Here is an 18,151-nt window from a genome sequence, read left to right as displayed (position 1 = left end):
ACCTAAGCAAGAATCATCTGAGAGCCGAGACTAGACTCGTAAGTGTCAACTCCAGCCCGCTTGGTGCATGTATCGTCCGACATCTAGTCTCAGCATCCCGCCACTGGCAACTCGCATGGATGAGTACAAAACATCTACTGCAAAGGTCGATGTACTTCCAAATGACCATCTTCTATGCTCCTAACAATATTCCCTGACTTATTTCCTGCAACGAGCTCTAGTTTCAATTTCATTGCTCCCTGCCAAGATGTCGTCCACTTTCTCCGGCGAAGACTTTGCCCAGCAGGACCAGTCACTACTCTTCTCGAAGTTGCCCCTCGAGATCCGCCGCCAAATATACCAACAGCTCTGGTCCGACCATGGCCTTACGCAGCACATATTTCTATTCAGCCAGAACTCATACCTTCAGAGCTTCCCGTGCTCTCTCAGCCCCGAACAACTCAACCAGGACCCAAGTTCTGCCACTTCTGCTGCTGGCAGTACAGACGAAATCATTGCGACACCGCAGTTCGAGCCCTTTGACGACCCCGGAGATATCGATGGCGCACTTCAGGAGCTAACACTTGACGATGAAGATAGACTTCTTCTCTGTGAACCACCCTGCAGCACGTGGTGCATGCACCACGTGTGCTTCTACCGCTGGATTGAGAAATGGGATAAGTCCTTCTCGAAGGTCTATAGCGCAAGCTACAGAGGTAATACGCTACGGCCCTTGCCTGATCCGAGATCTAGCCCTGTCCTTGCTGTCTTCCTGGCGTGCAAACAAGCACACCAGGAGGCGAGCGAGTCGTTATTCTCGACCATGCGCTTCTCCTTCTCAAGCTTGAATGCCATGCACATGTTCCTCGAACAAGTACCACAGCCTATGGTATCTCGGATCCAATATGCCGATGTAAGTGTATTGTCCGCTTCCCTTTACCAGATCCGGTTGAAATGTCCTTGACATGAGGTTGGAGTTACAACGGCTGACGAGAATTGCACGTGTCTGCAGGTTTTGAGCATTGATGGGGACTTCCTTGACCCTAGCCGGTCTTCTGCGGACTACCCTGCACCTGCCCAGAAGGTATACCAGACTCTGGATGCGTCCTTTCCAAAGCTGAAAGGTGAGTCTACATTTAAGACCCAGCAGCAGCAAACCGCATATCGCGTTACGAAAAGACAGGCCAATGGCTGATCACCACCTTTAGAGCTCCGCTTGACTCTGCACGCCAGTTGGTACAGCCAGAAGATCCCTCGGAAGCGGGACCTCCAGCCGCTGTACACGCTCGCGCACAAGAAGGAGAGTCTGCGCAAGTTCGAGGTCTTCTTACCAACCCAAAAAAGCAACAGCAAGGTTGGCTACGGCGAAATACACCCTTCCCTGAAAGATGCGCCCTTCAGCGTTAAGCTTGTGCCCCCTTGCTGTCGTGTTATTACCGAGTGTCATTGTTTCTGGACATGAAGGTCAACGTAATAATTTAGTTCCCCTGGTTAGTAGTAGAGGAAGGGACAAAAGAGGAGGAGCCAAGGTACCCCCTGGTTGGACGGCTTGGGAAGATTTCGGGCTATATCGATAGAAATAAGTATTTCTTGTGCAGCTATAATCCACTTCTCATCACTGGTGTTGAAAGTGCTAGATGTCGATCCAGCCTCACTTCTCAGTGACTGATCACCCGAGAAAGCACCTAGCAACTTCCAAAGTCTAAGATACTAATCGTTTTCTCTTCACTCTGCGAGAGTATCGAAAATGATGGGCATTGCAAGTCAGTCCCGAAGGGGGTTGGGTGGTTTTGGGGGGAGGGACTCGCAACGAAACCTTAACCCTGATCCTCACTCCCTAAGCGCAGCTAGATGTATGTCACCCATGTTTCAGGCGAAGCAGGCACCTAAATTGAGGCCTGCCCACTCACAAGCTGTCTGGGCCGGGCCGGCACATGCAAGGCATTGACGTTTCACCTCGTCAAGGTCCGCGCTTCTCTCATCCACCGGTGAGCTTCATTCAACCTCATCATTACCTTGTACCTGTGTGCCGCTCATCAACCCAGCAGATTCTCACTTCGCCCACCATCTGAACCAGACCAACTGGCCATGGCAAGAATAGTCAAGCCCCCGCGGAGCTGCGAACGGCTACACCACGTGCGCGCCCGCCTACGCAAAGCATCATGCATGACCGATGACGCCCACGACGACCTCTCACACAGTGACGAAGACAGTGGCGATGATAATAACGACAGCAATAAGCCAAGACCCGCACACCCGGTCATGCGAGCTCCAAGCCAGCAGTCAGCACCCGCATCAGATGCTCAGGACGCACCCTCGTCGTCAGGCACGCCAGAGCTGGCCCCACGAGCAGTACACATCAAAGACGCCGACCCCCAGACCCAATCCGCCTTCTTCGCCCGCCTGCCCCCAGAGGTCCGGCGGATGATCTACACCCACGTCTGGCGGCTGTCGAACCCCACCCTGGCCCTGCACATCCACGCCGCCTGCGACGGGGCCCGGCTGACGCACACGCCGTGCTGCACCTCGTGCTCGCTGTCATCGTGCTCGCCATCCGTGCAGCAGCAGCAGCGCGCAGCAGCGGCGGAGGAGGAGGCAGAGGAGGACGACCCGATGAGGACGGACCCGTGGCCCGGGTGGCGGGGGCGGAACCAGCCGCCGCGGTGGTTCTGGCACGCCTGGGGGCTGCGCATGCGCTGGGGGTCGCCGCACTGGAAGTGCCAGGCGGAGGCGATGCTGTCGTGGAGGGCCAAGGCGGACGGGACGTGTGCGGACGAGCGGGGGCTGAGGGGCAATGGCTATCTGCCCGTGTTCTTGACGAGTCGGAGGGTGTAAGTCATGCCCAACATCCATCCCGTACCAACCCCCTCCCCCCTAACCTAACCACTTCTTTCTCGCATCAGAGACCGCGTTGCACTACTGACATCCCGCCCAGGTACGCCGAGGCGATAGAGTCGTTCCTCGAGTCGACAACCCTGATCTTCACGGCGTCCGAGGACGCCTACCGCTTCTTCGTGCAGCAGCCGCACCCGTACCACGCCAAGGTGCGCAGCGTGCACCTGGCCTTCACGCACTTCAAGGACCACCTGTTCCTGCAGCGCATCGAGCCCAGGCACCCGCGCCTGCCGGATAGCCAGCTCAGCGTGCCCGTGTCGTGGGGCGTGTGGACGCCGCTGATGCGCTGCGTCCGCGGGGGGCTGCCCGAGCTGCGCCGCCTGACGGTGCACCTGAGCGCGGCGGCCGCGCCGACCTCGCGGGAGGAGGTGTTCCTGGACGTGCTGAGGGAGTGGGCGGATGAGGGTTATGGCATGGTTGAGGAAAAGGGCGGTGGCCTGGTGTATACTGAGACGGGGAGGCTGCACTGACACAGGGTGGGAAGTAGACAGACAGACTAGATTGGTTAGAGGGCCGTCGTCTATAATCTTGTCTATCAGCCTGGAGCTAATTGAAAATCCGACCTTGTCTACGATACTATTTTGTTTTCTGCGGCTCCCTCAACATCCCCAGATGGGTATGCACACCCTCAGCCCCATGGGCAGCCAGGTCAATGGTGAACCCGCCCACCTTGGTGAACCCCAACCGCTCGTACAGCGGCCACGCCCTGCCGTCCTCGTCGCCAGACGTGTCCAAGAAGATCGGCACGCCCTCGCGATCGGGGTACTCCTCCAGGACCTTGCGGAGCAGCATGGTCGCGATGCCCCTGCCCTGGTACGCCTGCAGTGTGCCGACGTTGTCGAGAAACCAGTAGTCGCCTTTTCCAACCAGAACCTGCTCCCGCATGCGGTCCAGCTTCTCCCACATCTCGAGGAGGAGGGGCCCGTTGAGACCTGGCATGAGCCGTTCGTGGTACTTGGCGTTCTGTTGCTTGATATCCTGCACATCCAACATCATTTAGTCTTCATAATTACTCCGCGGAGCGCTGCGCAGCGAGCTGAAAAGCCATGCAGCAGTCTGCTCTGCTTTGCCCGGCTCCGCGATGGCCTGGCATCCTTACCTCGTCCGTCATGGGTACCAGCGCAGGCTTCCTGGCGAGATTGACATAGCTCACGACCTTGCGGTCCGGGTGGTCATCGTCGCGGGCAAGAAAGAGGACCTCGTCTGGGTCCTGCAGGCTCTCTGCGAACATGTCCTCCAAGCCGGCATTGAACACTGACGGGTCGACGGTGCCATGGGTGAGGCGGTTCCAGGCCGTGACCGGTCTGTCCTGGTAGATGTCGGCAATGGCCTTTGCATCTGACAGGGATGCCTTCTCGACTGTGAAAGCCATGATGTTTTTGGGCAGGCTCTTGCTTGATGGCCAAGCTACTGCGACTTGATTGATCCTGAGCGTGCGATAGAATTGACGATATCGGTCTTGCTGGCTGCAGCAGGCAATGGCGCAGGCGTAAGACGTTGACAGGCTTGATTGCTTCACGGTGACTCTTCGCCGTGTACCCGCGACGCGCGATCCTTCTCAATCCCGAAGAGGCTTGGCGCGAGATCCTACGGTCCAGCAGTACCGGCATCGACCAGCATAGGCTGGAATGTCCTATGCGGCCTACTCAGCTTGAGCAGGGAGTGGTGTGCTCGCAACCATTTCCCCAGACACAGGAGGAGACGGAAGAATCCGTTAGAGAAAGAGAGAGACGGGGGAACGTTGGGACGGGGCCAACATGTCAGTCAGGAGGACAAATAGCTGGTCTAGTCAAGTCAAGGACAGGCCGGGCGAAGCTGAGTAGCATCCCGAGGCCGGCCATCGTCTTGTTGAGTTGCAACCCGAGCGTAGTGTGCCCTAAGTGGATTAACTATTGTCTCGACAGGGCAGCTCATGAGAGCGTGTTGGTCCAGCGCCGAGCCAGTCGAGTGGTTCGATCGGGCCGGGAGAAGCGAGGAGAGTCTAGAGGCGAGGATAGGATTTGGAAAAACTTCTTCTGGTGTGGCTTATGCCTGTCAGCCACTGCATACTGCCTCGACACGATCAAAGGGTGTATCGTATCTCGCCCAGCATCAACATATGTCTTAGCCCTAGCCTTGTCGATGCATGCGATCTGTGAATAGAGGGCTGAATATAGATGACAGTGCAGGGAGGCACCAAAGTTTGGTTGCCATCTCTATAGCGGCGATTGATCATGTAGACCAGATGCAACCCTGGCAGTGCGCCTTGCAACAACTGCTTGCATCAAGTGCCTGCATCCAGATGGCGGTTCCGACTACGGTGGAGAGGTGTTGCTGCTTGGCGAACGTGGTGTCTGCAGGAAGGCGCTTACGAAGCCCATACATGGGTTGACTTGATTTGAATTGATTTAGTGGACGCCTCTTTCGGTGTTTGACTTTGACCTCGATGGTGAACAGACTACTGTACACCTGCTCATCACCAGGCTTGGTTATGTTGGATCTTCTGGTGATCATTCTGACTAGGGACTAGAGGTGAGGAGAGAAGGAGAAGCCCAGTACGTACTGTAGGAAGGAGGGCCTGGATCTCCGGAGGGTGCGTCCCGTTAGTGCAGTTATGGCCCTATTCGGCAAGAACCGATGGGTCCCCCAGGCGTGGCAGGGCAGGGGCAGGGTGGGGATGAGTCGTTGTTTCCCGTTACCCGTTACCCGTGCTCGAGCCGTTACTGTGTACCCTACCCATCCACTGCCATCTCAAGTCTCCAGTCTGCTGTCTTCTGTCTGCTGTCTCCACTTGTCCTGTCTGAGAGCCAACTCTATTCCCGAGTTCCCCACTGCTGATCAGCTCCTCGCCCGACTCTTTCCCCATGGGCAGCTTGTCTGGTGGTGTCGCCCACTGCGTCCTAGTTCGTGTGTACCACAGTACAGTACATGTGATTGACTCTACAGCCAGAGTCCTCGTTTCAGTATGCAATGGACAGAAGATTGGTTGCAGCTACTTCCTTTCCCTGTGGTGTAACCAGTCTTCAGTCAGCGACTTCCCGTTTGAGTCTGCCTGCCCGACCAGGCATGTGAGAGAAAGAGACACATACAGAAATCAAACGAGGGCGTGTGCAACTCTGAACTCGCACAGACTCAATTGAAGCTTTTCTCTGCTGAGCACGACTGTCTTCAACACTTCAGCATCCAATCGTCCGTCGCTCCAGCAAAGCAAGGACAGGGGACAGAAAATACGAAAGATGTTCTCTCGTCCGTACCCGACATCCCGGCGCCCCGTCTCCAAATGCGCCCGCCTGGGACGCCACACCGGCTGCCTGATCACACTCGAGTCCCGGCTGGCTGGTAACCGCTACCTCGTCGCAGCCTACAGTTCTACTATCTATGTACATCGAGCAGCATCCTCCTCATTTGTCGTGATCTGACGGACGGCCTGCCAAGACAAGCGCGTCTCTGCTCCAGCCATCCCGACTGGCCACACGCCCACGGGCAAGCCACTCCCCAGCAGGGCCAACTCCCCGCCTGCGACGTCGACGTCGACTGCTCACGGCCCCCGACATCGTCAATGTCTTCGATGCACTTGACGAGCTAAGCTTCTTAGCCCCTAGCCCTTCTTCAGCCTCTGATGACCAGAATTGGCATCGTATGCTTCCTTGCGTGCTGCTGGCACATGGCATGGCACGGCATGGGCAAGGCTTGACATGGCCACCCGTCGGAACCAGTGCTACCTAGCCAGCCAGCCAGCAAGGAACCCAGCTCGGACTTTTCTCGAAGGTCATCAGCTGTCTAATCTATGCGTGGGCGATGTTTGGCCAATGCCTGGTCAGTCCCTCGTCTAGCCAGGGGCACAAAGTTACACAGCACACACGCGACCTGCCTTACTCCAGGGCACACCCAGGCACCCCACACTCGGCACAGCATATTACTGCACAACATGTGCATACAAACCTACCCAAGCGAACCATGGCACGCAAGGGACTCCTACTCCGCACCAGACGAAGATGCCCATCCCCAATCCACTCGTGGCCGACACGGAACCTCTCCTACCTAGCCACGAGAATGGAGAAATTAGATCCATGCTGGCGTGTTTGAGCCGCCTTCACCAATGTTCACCACGAACCACACGACAGACTCCAACGTCCCGCCTCTCCACCTCTCGCGCCCCCGCGGGTTTGCCCTTGGAGAAGCACCACCAGCCCATAGCCTCGACAGGAAAGATCAGCTGTTGGATCAAGGTGCTGCAGTAGCCATCACGCCAGCGGTCCACTACCCAGCACGATATGCATCCTCGAGCAGGCTCAGGCCCGTGACCCGTCGACCCATGGGGGTTGCCAGTCCAGTCCTGCCCAGCCTTCCCTTCCTTCGCCCTGGGGTGCCCGTTGCTGCAGCCAAGGCCCATGTCTCTCTGTTCGCGACGGGCCTACGCTCGAACCCCTGTCGCTCCTCTCCTTGCCCCGAAGGTTGCATGACTACAGTCGACTGCGTTCTCATTTCCCACCAACCGCATGGGAAACAGGCCCGCCTTTCCGCCCTCCACCACACCCGACGAACCAAAATCTGGGGTAAGCCCAGGGTATCATTTGATTATTGGGGTACACATGCCCGTCTGTATCCCCTATCGTTCATATAATCCTCCACTTTCCCATGCCACAAATGTCCTGCGATACTCCCTCTCGACGAGCCATCCAACCGTCTTCTCTTCCTTGTCTCGTCGCCTAAACCTGCGCAGTCGATTGACAAGTCGAATCGAGCTCTCATCATGTCGACCGAGAAGGAAGGCACCGAGGTGCACCATGGCATCTCCGCCAACGACCACCTGGATCACCACGACATCCAGTACCCTGTTGTTGCCGAGGGTACTGGCAAGACATTGGACGAGGCCCACGGCGCCAAGGCCAAGGAAGTACACAACGTGAGTACCAGCTTGTCCATTCTCTCTGCCCGCCACTTCATCCTACCATGCAACACAAATAATGCTGTATTTGTGATTCTCAACAGGATCGGATCATATCAGCTAACCCGCATTGAACCAATAGGCCGAGTTTTTCGCCGCTGTTCAGGAGTCCAAAATTGAAAGATGGAGCAAGAACTCGCTCAAGCTATACTTCGCCGTCTTCATTGCGTTCTGCTGCGCCTGTGCCAACGGTTATGATGGCTCCCTGATGGGCGCCATTATCGCCATGAAACCCTTCCAGAACACCTTCGGAACCGGTCTGACTGGCGAGAAGATCTCCATCATCACCTCGCTCTACAGCGTGTATGTGCTCAAACTGCCGCCCGATTGAACCTGTCTGGCCGCATAATAAAAAAAAATTGCAGTACTGACTGATACCTTAGGGGCTCAATCATCACTGCCCCCGTTGCTGCTGCCATTTCAGATCGCTACGGACGCCGAATCGCCATGTTCACAGGAGGCATCGTTATTATTGTCGGCGCTGTCATCGCTTGCACCTCGAGCACCATTGCTCAACTCACAGTCGGCCGTTTTGTTCTCGGTGCCGGCATTGCAATCATGACTGTGGGCGCTCCGGCTTATGCCATAGAGATTGCCCCCGCCCACTGGCGAGGTCGCTGCGTCGGTGAGCAGCCTTCTCCAATCCCAACCACTCTAAAGAACCGTTGACTGAGTCCCATCTAGGCTTCTACAACTGTGGCTGGTTTGGCGGCTCTATTCCCGCAGCCTTTGTCACCTTCGGCACCAGCTACATCAACAATGACTGGTCATGGAGGATTCCCCTGCTCCTCCAATGCTTCGCCTGTATCATTGTGATCTGCTCCGTTTTCTTCTTGCCCGAGTCACCGCGTTACCAGATCGCCAATGGCAAGGAGGAAGAAGCCATTGCCTTCCTCGTCAAGTACCACGGCAACGGAGACCCGTCCTCCCGTCTGGTCATGCTCGAGATTGAGGAGATGAAGGAGGGTATCCGCCAGGACGGCGCAGATAAGACCTGGTGGGACTACCGTTCGCTGCTCAACGAGCACAATGGTCGCTGGAGGTTCCTGCAAGTCGTCATGATGAGCACCTTTGGTCAATTCTCCGGAAACGGTCTTGGTTACTTCAACCCCACCATCTTCGCTGGAATCGGCATCACTTCTACGGCTCAGCAGCTGGGCTTCAATGTCCTGAACAGCTGCCTGTCAGCCATCGGCGCCGGCGTTGGTGTTTCTCTTAGCGATAAGATGATGCGCCGTCCAGTCCTGATTTTCGGCACGTTCGCATGTGCCTGCCTGCTCGCCATCAACGGCGGAACCTCGGCCGTCGTGAACCAGCACACCAATGCCGACAAGGAGCTCAATCCCGCCTACATATCATACGGCCAAACCGCACTAGCTTTCTATTTCCTTTTCAACGTGGTCTACTCCTTCACCTACACACCACTCCAGGGTATCATCCCCGCTGAGGCTCTGGACACCAACCGTCGCGCCAAGGGTCTTGCCGCGTCCGGCATCATCGTCGGCATCTTCGGGTTCGTCAACCAGTTCGCCGGCCCTATCGCACTAGGAAACATTGGCTACAAGTACATCTTTATTTTCGTCGGTTGGGACATGTGTGAGGCCGTCCTGTGGTACCTGTTCTGGTAAGTCTTGCTGCTCCTGAGCATTCTCTCATTCTATTGGTGCTAACGCAAGATTCTAGCGTCGAGTCTCAAGGCCGAACTCTCGAACAGCTTGAGTGGGTGTACAACCAGCCCAAGCCCGTCAAGGCTTCGCAGCAAGTCGAGAAGGTTGTTGTCCAGGCCGACGGAAAGGTCACGGAGAAGATTGTTGATACCTCGGCCTAAGCAGCCTACCCTGCAGGCGCCGGTATGTGGGGACAGGCGTTGGGGCAGCCGGGCCACCGGGATGTCTTGGCCTAACTCCAATTGTCGATTGGTGGATAATCCCCCCAGTTCGGCAATGGGGTCGTACGAGACCGTCTTCTGCATGCTATACAAGACTTCGTCGCATACCCGACGGTAGTGGGGTCGAGGATTGGATTGCTACTTTGGATGAGAACAAGGCGTTTATGATACCTTTTAATACATTGTTGCCTTCTGTGCCATTAATGGCCTGTGGCACCAATTTGCGATAACGTCGCTGATGATTCGCTCACCATATCCTAGCTTTCTCCCTACAACCTACTCACCGCCTCTCACCATTGATTAGTGTCGTAGAGCCAAGTGCCTGACTAGATCATAGACCAGGCGCACTCCGACAGAGAAGACCTGATGCCAAAGGATGCCTATCGGCTACAGTTCCACATGACATGAGATTTTAACAAAGAAGACCACTCGTCAACATGATTGTGCCCAATGCCTTCTCTCGAACCTGCTTTGCCCGACACCTATTTGAGATGTCACCGTGGAAAAAGGACCAGTTTTATATAGACGACAAAGACCTCCCGGCCGGTCAGACTCGTGAACCTGTCCCTGATCATGTAGTGGTGGAGACTTTTCTTGTCATCTATTCTTATGTCTTCTTGAAGACCGATGCGATGCAGCGGTCGCAATGTTTCTAGAGGGTAGCAAGGGCTCGATCGTAACTTGGCTGAATACTTGACAGTGGCTGCAGTCGTTCTGGTCTTTACTGACGTGACGTCTACTTGGTGGGTTAGGAATTGTCAAACAGAGACAAATGAGAGCGTGCATTTGCGTGCAACTGGCGGGATATCACTAATTTCGATCAAAAGTTCTTACTGTTGCTTTATTCCGTCAATTTCTATCTACCACTGCTGTGCTGCTGCATTGCGAACCTCCGTGACTGTGCCGAAAAATGCATCGTGCCTTGTTTCCTGGTGCCTCCTCTTGGTCTTTCCTCAGTTTCCGCATGCCATGTGACCAAATACTACTTGATGTGTACTTGTTGACAAAATTTTTAAGCATCAATAATCCAAAGGTGATTGTGGCCTCCCGATTCCGCTCTTTCCTTGCCACACAGTGCCGAGGCTGACTTTAGAACACCCACATATCTTGGGATTCCTTCAATCCGAATCATTGCTCCAGTCGACGGGGTCGTAGACGGCTTGCAACCAATCTTCGTAGCTCATAGCAGATCTGTAATCACGTTAGCTGTCGTCCATCTCGGCAAGGACAAGAGAAAACTATAGAATGAGCGACCTACCCGTCAGAATTGTACCATACTCCGCCCCAGTAGAGGGTTCCATATTGAGAAGGCCGTCCGCCGTCCCCGTTGTTAAGCAGACGGCCATCGGCTGTCAGGGTGAGGTCATACGGCTCTCTTTCTTCCTCGTCATGGGAGTCGTCCGCGGAAGTGTCTTGTAAGCGGTCACGGATGGCACATCCGAGGACTATCACCAAAAGGGTGGCTAGGATGCCGAGGAGGATGTACGCGACGAAGGTGCCGTAGTAAACAACCTCGGGGGGAGGGCCTGCGCCCCCACGGTGCATTGAGATATACATGCCGGTGGTTGGTTGATGTGATTGGCTTTCGTGTCTTGTGATTGGGGTTCAATTAGGTGGTTTGAGGTTTTGGGTGAGTTTTCAAAGCTTCAGAGGTGAAAATTGTTGTTCGAGTGATCTTCAGATTGATGAGCCTCAGGTTCGGTATTGTTTTGTTGGAGACAGATCAAGTGGGAGATTGGGTTGCGACTTGCTGGCTTCTATATGTGTGGTCCAAATGGATTTCAACCATCTTTTTTTCCTTAGGCTCTCTTACCGTTGAGTTTAGTGATACTAGCGGATATTTATTGACACAAATGGAATTTTTGTACAATAAGGTGCAAATTTCACGGCACTATCCTTAAGCTAGGGAACCTTGATTGTGATTCGCAATGGATAATTGAGGGAAAATAATGGAATGTTACTATGAGTCAAAATCTTCGCCAATTTGTAACACGCTCGGCTCATATTCATCTCCTCGGCCTGGAAAGGTGTTTAAATCACGTCTGGCGACCCGTTTACTCATGAGACACAGTGCTGTGGCTCTCAGGTAAAGACCTACCAGACAGTCGATTATAAGCCATCCCAAGACTCTGTCCTTTGCGTCTAAGGGTTGTCAAGGTAAAGACAACCGGTATCGATACAAATATACTTACAAAACCCTGCTAAATAACCTCTCTTATCTTCCGTTTAGCTAGTATGCTGAGGATACTAACAAATGGGGTATGTACGATTTTGCACAGATGGTACGGTTGTATTTCTCGTCACAGGGGAGTGAGCTCCTGGGAGACTACAAACAACAAGATGGCTATGCACTTATGGCCTAGCTTGCGGGTGAAATTACATGTCTGCATATTTGAATCTCTGGATCGTAACCAAGTCCCTTAGCTGAGCGTTTTCTCTTCCTCTCTATTGCTTGACTCTGATAAGTGGTGGTCGCAGCGCCCACTTCAGAGGCGCGTAGAACATGAGGCAGTTGGTTTTAGCGGTCTTGACGTCGAACATCGAACACCTAATAATTCGACGGTGAGTCTAGCTTCTGAAGAAGCATCACTTTCCGGCCCTGATTGAGTTTACCGCATTTCTTATACGAACCTAGCTGGTGCTTTCGTGGCTATCCCCTGAATTGTGGATCTTCATTTTGTACTGCTGTAGCACGTCAACCTGTCTCGGGTTTCGGGGCTTGCTCGGCTCGGAGTTTAGTCCAGGAAAACCACGTAACGAGAAACGATATGTTTATTTTCTGAAGATATCTCATGCCAAGTCACGGGCACCTGTTGATCGGAAAAGTAGTCTCCTTCCAGATTGTCGCTTCAGCTCAAGAGTACCAGCGCATGTCAAGATGCATTTCTTCCGTGCGACCCTTGCCCTCGGCGTCATCATCCCTGCCAGCGCTGAACCGCTGCCACTCTCAACGCGCCAGGAGTTGAATACAACATGTGCTCCCATTCACTACATTGTTGCTCGAGGCACGACTGAGGGCTACCCGGGCAGTCTCGGCTCCCTGGTTGATATCCTCCTCGCGAAGTTCCCGGACAGCAATTACGAGGACGTCATCTACCCGGCGACCCAGGAGACCAGCACCAACAGCTACTGGGAGGGCCTCGCCAACGCCACCCAGCAGATCAAGACCTATGCTGACACCTGCACCGACTCCAAGATTGCCGTCTTGGGTTACTCGCAGGGTGCGCTGGTTGTTGGGGACCTTTTCGCCGGTGGAGGCAACAACTCTGAGCTTGGGAACGCGACAACACCTCCATACATCGACTTCGCGACTTACGGGCAGCGTGGTAAGTGAGACGGTATTAAACTTTCCCAAGTAACGTGGCTAATGTACGAACTAGTGAATGCCATTTTGCTCTACGGTGACCCACGCCACATGCCTAACCAGAGCTTCAACCAGGGCAATGTATCCGCCCTGGCCGCCCCCGGTGTAAGAGATTACCTATCTACCTTGCTTCTCTGTGATTTATCGGATGTGGCTCAACGACTAACTCTCCTATATGCAGAAATATCCTCGCTCTGATGCGCAGCTGGCCGCCATCAACCTGTACGCTGAAAAGCTGCATGATTACTGCAACTACGAGGACGGCGTCTGTGACACTCGAGGTGTCGGCAACCTCACTGCTCATATGGCTTACACTTCCGACTACAACACCGTTGCATCTGAGTGGCTTGAGACCATGTTGACCGCATAAAGTGATCTGCTCGAGCATAGGTCATGTTGAAACTTGTATATACCCAGCAAACAGACAGGCTGTACAATATCTAGAAATCATGATTCCATTGCACACAGAATCGAAAAAGACTGTTTATCATGAAATATATTTCTGATACTCTCTTTCCACCTCGAGAGAGGGATCCTGTTCCAGTAGTTTTATCCTTTCAGGTAAGGAATGTACCGATGGCTGTGAGGGAGTATCGTATCACGACTTCATAACTTGCGCATACGCATTACATTTACTTATATTGGCATACCCGTAAACCGGTGTGAGATTGTGCCTCAAGCAGCTAGAAATATATATAACTCAAAACATGGGCAACAACTAAACCCTGACATACAGGGTGCTAAGCTGCATCCACTTCTACAATTTGTTAAACGCCTCCAAGGCTGCTACAGCAGTAACGTGGGCACTGGCGGGGTTTGCACCCGTCACGATACGCCCGTCTGTCTGGGTGAAAGCGTCCCAAGGTCCTGGAGGGCTCACATCTGTTTCTCAGAGTTAGCGAAAGGCACTTCATCTGTCGACTATGACAGATGGAAACTCACAGGTCGCACCTGAGTCCGCGGCGCTGGCCTCAATAGTGGGGCGTTTCCAGCTCTTGATGGTTTCGAGCACACCCTCCTCCTCCTCGCCTCGCGTAGTAAATCCGGTCACTTTCTTGCCAGATATTACGGACCGACCAGTAGATTTGTCGATTATTCCTGGGAAAATGGCACCGCCATGGCAACTGGTCACAAACTGAGCAATGTATCTCGAGCCGGGGATGGACGCTTGGCCTTACACGGCAGAGACTATGGCGCCGTCGGCATACATCGTAGAGGCAATTGACTGCAGACCCTTGGCATCGGGATAATCGATCAGAGAGGCGTGACCGGCCGAGGCGAAGAAGATACCATACTATGAGCCAAAGTATTAGCGGAATAGATCGTCGAGTAAGGGATGGTGTGGGCTCTGGCTGAAGAGAAGGTCGTCTCGTCTGACCTTCGAGGGGTCAATGTCAGATGGCTTAGGGAGCTTGTCCATCTTTGACCGGAATTCACTTTTGGTATCTTCCCAAACCTTGCGATCTTCATCTGGAAGCCAATCCTTCTGCTGTGACAACCAATCAGGAGAAAACGAGCCCGTCTCGGACACCAGATCCACTTCAAAGCCCGCCTTTTTGAAAACGTTGAAGGGATGAAGAGCCTCGGTGATGAAAACACCTGGAAATATTTATGTCAAACCGAGAAAATGGTGGAACGTTGGATAGCGTCGTGGTACAGCTTACCTGTCTCTTTGCCATCAGGATACAATGGCGCATGAGCTGAGGTGACAGCAATCAAAGCTCGCATCGGGGGTGCCATGGTGATAGGTTGCGATTGACAATTTGCGGCAAAAGCCTGTGATATTCCTGACTGGTCGAAGTCTCAGTACGACGGAGAGAGAACGGCAGGTTCAAGACTGACGCCGCCCAGGATGTGAGCTATGCTATCAAGGTAGGCTCTTGAGATCTGAGCCGCCTCCTTTCCTTTATTGGAAACATGAAATGCATCATATGAAGCTTTCCGAAGCCGAACCTTAGCCGTTGTATTGCCGGGTCGTCTTAGTGCGTTCTTTTATGGTTGTCGACGCAAACAATTGGGGAAGAAGGGTTCGATTTTGGTACAAGCTCAGTGCTAACCACGAGGATATCGTCATTGGGCGCACTTGGCACCTACAAAGCCGTCCATCATACCGAGGGGACAGCAGCTAATCAGCTAATCTGCCCCAACAAAACTAGAAAAGGGTTGGAGCTAATGCAAGATCCACGTCTGCCGATCTAGAAATCGTACATCAATCAGGACGGTGCGACCCGCTGGAAGCCGGAAGCCGGAAGGAGAGACATCAGAATCAAATTCACTCACTCGTGATTTGCTACTTGAATAACGTCTGTTTCAATTTGCGACAGAGACACAGTGCGCGGTGTTCATCTCCAAACTGCAACAGACACCCTTCCCAAAAGCCATGCGACTAGGACCGAGCTAGAACGGTAAGACCCAAAATATTCCAGCAGCAAGAATCGACTCATCGGGGTTCAATCCAATACCAAGAAATCGTAAATAATTATTTTGAAAGCCTAATCTGCATCTCTGTTCCTGCACCACGTCCTTCGTGGATTGCATTGTCTCTACAAGTGCGTCTCGCTACTGGCCATATTACAGAAGGCCTTATTGTGATTTTATACAATTTTGAACTATCCGGCTTGCGAACAGATAACTTGGCGGCATCGTGCTCCAGCATGGGCTCCCTGAAGCCCTCATGACAGGCACATCTGCTGTGGCGTCACCAAGAGCCCAATACCCCGTGCTGATCCCTGGCGAGGTCACCCAAGGCCAACACAGACATGACACCAGCAGCTTCAGTGGCAGAGGATCGGCCGATGCTGCCGGGAACCCCTCGTCGGCGCTGGCGTTGGAGCTTGGTGGTCAGAAGCGCCGTTGCCTCTGTGCATTGTGTCGGTGGACTATTCGCGAGACTTCGGTGCAGGCTTCATTAGTGTAGTATCGCTCAGGACGGGAGATCTTTGCAGACGCTGTAACATCTGACCTCAACACCTTGAATGACTGATTCCACGGTGTTTGTGCCCATCAATATTTTCGAAGAATGTGCGAAATGGCAATAGATGCTGTAGGAGAGACGAATTACGCCAGGTCAACGACGGAAGACATAAAAGCACGTGCGGTCGGCCATCACAGTCCCCGTAGGCGAAGTAGCAAAAGTGCGTTTTCTGATAATAAATCTTCATTCTACGCCCCCTCTCATTGACTGGACCTTATGTATTTCAATCTTTTGCCATAAAGACCATCAATACAGCTGCATAAGCCGCTGTAGCTCCCAACAAATTCTCCGGCGATGCAGTTGATGCGCAAGCCACCGCCAACGCAAATGCAAAGATTGCGATTGTTATCGTGAGAATAGTCTTCGATGGCACATCGCCTAAGGCAATGATCAGCATAGGGACAACTATCGCTAAGCCCCCAAGGATTGCAAACAAGAACCGCTTCAAAGTCATGCGAAAATTCGTGGCACGTTTCCGCAATCTCTCGGCTTTCTTCCTCGTCGTGCCTCGTGTCAAACTCCCGTCCTTGCCACTGTTCATAAGAAGAGGGTCAAATGAGCCTAAGAGATCTGCATCTGAGTAGACTTTATGACTAATGGAGTCTTCCTTCAGCTGTAGTTCCAACTCAGACAAGATAGAACCCAGGAGCTTGGAGCCTGGTCCATTGTCGATCCGAGAGGCCGCCACGTCCTTCACAAAAAGTGTGTCCCATCGGTTCGCATGGATGAACTCGAAGTCCCGAAGAGCATTAGCTACGGAGGGGCGAAAAGAATCTTTCATCAGCACTTTTTTCCTTCACTGGTTGTGATTTTGAATCCACCTACTATATTGGCCAAGTGTGACCCTGAGCCGCCCAAGCTGCTCGTCACATGTTGTTGAAACAAACAGTTGGTGTATTTCTTTTGCCAAGCTACGTTGAAGATTGTGAATATTCATGGCATAAAGAGGTCTAAAGTCAAGAACTGTGGTGCTGTCTCCGACTAAATGGCGAGTAGACCCACGGGCGAACTCAGTGAGTCGTTCATGGTATGGTAGAGTTTCGAGAGGGCCTAGCTCTTCGTCTCTTACTTTCCTGAGATCGCGTTCCTCTTCAACACTTCTCTGGAAAACAAAGAATCGGATGAATCCATCGAGTCTCTGCATAAATTTCATGATGTTGTTGATTTGATTAATTACTCGCCATACGAAAAGGGCTGGTATGGGCCGACGTGTGCAGGAATAGTTTCAAATCAGTTTCACTATTCACTATTTAAGGACATAATACGTAGCAATTCGTTCATACTATTGGATTGATTGGAATATTCCACATAGCCTTGTTCCAAACAATCATGGTTATTTATGTCTTGATGTGTAAGAAAGGTTTTTTTGTGGTCAGTGTGTTCGGGGCCGGGATCGCAATAGTATAAATATAGATGCATGACAACAAGAATCATTGGCTCATATCCATGGGCACCAAGGAACATGAGCTCTGACCTGATTGTCAACGATGTCAAATAAAACCCCATTGGAACCCCCCAACTGTCAAATTTGACTTGAATGTGGTGAGAAGTGTAAATATGGCTAGTATCGCCACACCGCCAGAGCCTGCCGCCCTCACTCTGTAGACGCGCCCATGCAGAATGCAGAGCGGCAGGCAGTGCATCCTGTGTGGAACGTGAGTCGTCATTTCCAAAAAAATGAGCCTTTTTCATCGAATGGATCAGTCCGGGCTGGCTTGTGCCGTGTCCTCCGTTTCACATGCTGACGGGCTGAGTCGAATGTCTCACAAAGCAACCTGTGTGGTGTCAGGATCTTTTGATAAGAGAGGGGTTCCGCCCCTTCCTGCATAGGAATATGGTTCCACTACTCAACCAAGGGAGCATCACTCGCCCGACTGACCTGGTAAGTTTCGACTCGGGGTAGATGTGGATGCAGATCCCAGCAAAAGGACCTCAATATTTGCAGATAAGCAAGCAAATCTCTCAGTACGCTGACCGGCCTAGAATCTACTCGACTTCTACAGTCCATGCGGCTCTGCGGCGTCTCGGCGGGTCTTTCTGATCGACAACGAAGCCTTATGCGAAGACACATTGGGTATTCCGAGTATAAATATCGCAAAGCATATGCACTCACAGATAAGTAAT

At 53.0% G+C, this 18,151-nt stretch overlaps 8 protein-coding genes across 8 annotated transcripts; 5 read left to right on the top strand and 3 right to left on the bottom strand.

Annotated features, from left to right (window-relative positions):
* Nucleotides 1-247: 247 nt before the first annotated feature.
* On the top strand, nucleotides 248-1,441 carry J7T55_011050 (uncharacterized protein; the record flags this gene model as incomplete). Its single annotated transcript, XM_053135163.1, has 3 exons — nucleotides 248-892; nucleotides 992-1,103; nucleotides 1,188-1,441. 3 exons carry the CDS (start codon nucleotides 248-250, stop codon nucleotides 1,439-1,441), a joined length of 1,011 nt encoding a protein of 336 aa, XP_052987118.1.
* Nucleotides 1,442-2,067: 626 nt separating this feature from the next.
* Nucleotides 2,068-3,344, top strand: J7T55_011049 (uncharacterized protein; the record flags this gene model as incomplete). Its single annotated transcript, XM_053135162.1, has 2 exons — nucleotides 2,068-2,810; nucleotides 2,915-3,344. The coding sequence occupies 2 exons, from the start codon at nucleotides 2,068-2,070 to the stop codon at nucleotides 3,342-3,344; spliced, it is 1,173 nt and encodes a 390-aa protein (XP_052987117.1).
* A 106-nt stretch (nucleotides 3,345-3,450) lies between these two features.
* J7T55_011048 (gnat family acetyltransferase) lies at nucleotides 3,451-4,246 on the bottom strand (the record flags this gene model as incomplete). Its single annotated transcript, XM_053135161.1, has 2 exons — nucleotides 3,451-3,852; nucleotides 3,974-4,246. The coding sequence occupies 2 exons, from the start codon at nucleotides 4,244-4,246 to the stop codon at nucleotides 3,451-3,453; spliced, it is 675 nt and encodes a 224-aa protein (XP_052987116.1).
* Nucleotides 4,247-6,952: 2,706 nt separating this feature from the next.
* Nucleotides 6,953-9,629, top strand: J7T55_011047 (lactose permease; the record flags this gene model as incomplete). Its single annotated transcript, XM_053135160.1, has 7 exons — nucleotides 6,953-7,174; nucleotides 7,323-7,409; nucleotides 7,577-7,759; nucleotides 7,884-8,104; nucleotides 8,185-8,426; nucleotides 8,486-9,425; nucleotides 9,485-9,629. The coding sequence occupies 7 exons, from the start codon at nucleotides 6,953-6,955 to the stop codon at nucleotides 9,627-9,629; spliced, it is 2,040 nt and encodes a 679-aa protein (XP_052987115.1).
* Nucleotides 9,630-10,807: 1,178 nt separating this feature from the next.
* J7T55_011046 (uncharacterized protein) lies at nucleotides 10,808-11,246 on the bottom strand (the record flags this gene model as incomplete). Its single annotated transcript, XM_053135158.1, has 2 exons — nucleotides 10,808-10,880; nucleotides 10,948-11,246. 2 exons carry the CDS (start codon nucleotides 11,244-11,246, stop codon nucleotides 10,808-10,810), a joined length of 372 nt encoding a protein of 123 aa, XP_052987114.1.
* Nucleotides 11,247-12,567: 1,321 nt separating this feature from the next.
* J7T55_011045 (carbohydrate esterase family 5 protein) lies at nucleotides 12,568-13,423 on the top strand (the record flags this gene model as incomplete). Its single annotated transcript, XM_053135157.1, has 3 exons — nucleotides 12,568-13,015; nucleotides 13,070-13,158; nucleotides 13,235-13,423. 3 exons carry the CDS (start codon nucleotides 12,568-12,570, stop codon nucleotides 13,421-13,423), a joined length of 726 nt encoding a protein of 241 aa, XP_052987113.1.
* Nucleotides 13,424-13,810: 387 nt separating this feature from the next.
* J7T55_011044 (chaperone protein HSP31) lies at nucleotides 13,811-14,793 on the bottom strand (the record flags this gene model as incomplete). The annotated part of the gene is made up of 5 exons (XM_053135156.1): nucleotides 13,811-13,935; nucleotides 13,996-14,177; nucleotides 14,232-14,347; nucleotides 14,432-14,652; nucleotides 14,718-14,793. The coding sequence occupies 5 exons, from the start codon at nucleotides 14,791-14,793 to the stop codon at nucleotides 13,811-13,813; spliced, it is 720 nt and encodes a 239-aa protein (XP_052987112.1).
* A 934-nt stretch (nucleotides 14,794-15,727) lies between these two features.
* J7T55_011043 (uncharacterized protein) lies at nucleotides 15,728-16,611 on the top strand (the record flags this gene model as incomplete). The annotated part of the gene is made up of 2 exons (XM_053135155.1): nucleotides 15,728-15,914; nucleotides 16,301-16,611. 2 exons carry the CDS (start codon nucleotides 15,728-15,730, stop codon nucleotides 16,609-16,611), a joined length of 498 nt encoding a protein of 165 aa, XP_052987111.1.
* Nucleotides 16,612-18,151: the final 1,540 nt, after the last annotated feature.

Source organism: Diaporthe amygdali (assembly GCF_026229845.1).
Source record: "Diaporthe amygdali strain CAA958 chromosome Unknown NODE_52_length_282706_cov_64_790073, whole genome shotgun sequence".
Classification (NCBI taxonomy): domain Eukaryota; kingdom Fungi; phylum Ascomycota; class Sordariomycetes; order Diaporthales; family Diaporthaceae; genus Diaporthe; species Diaporthe amygdali.
Note: the sequence above shows the minus strand (reverse complement) of the source record. Positions and strands in the feature narration are given on the sequence as shown.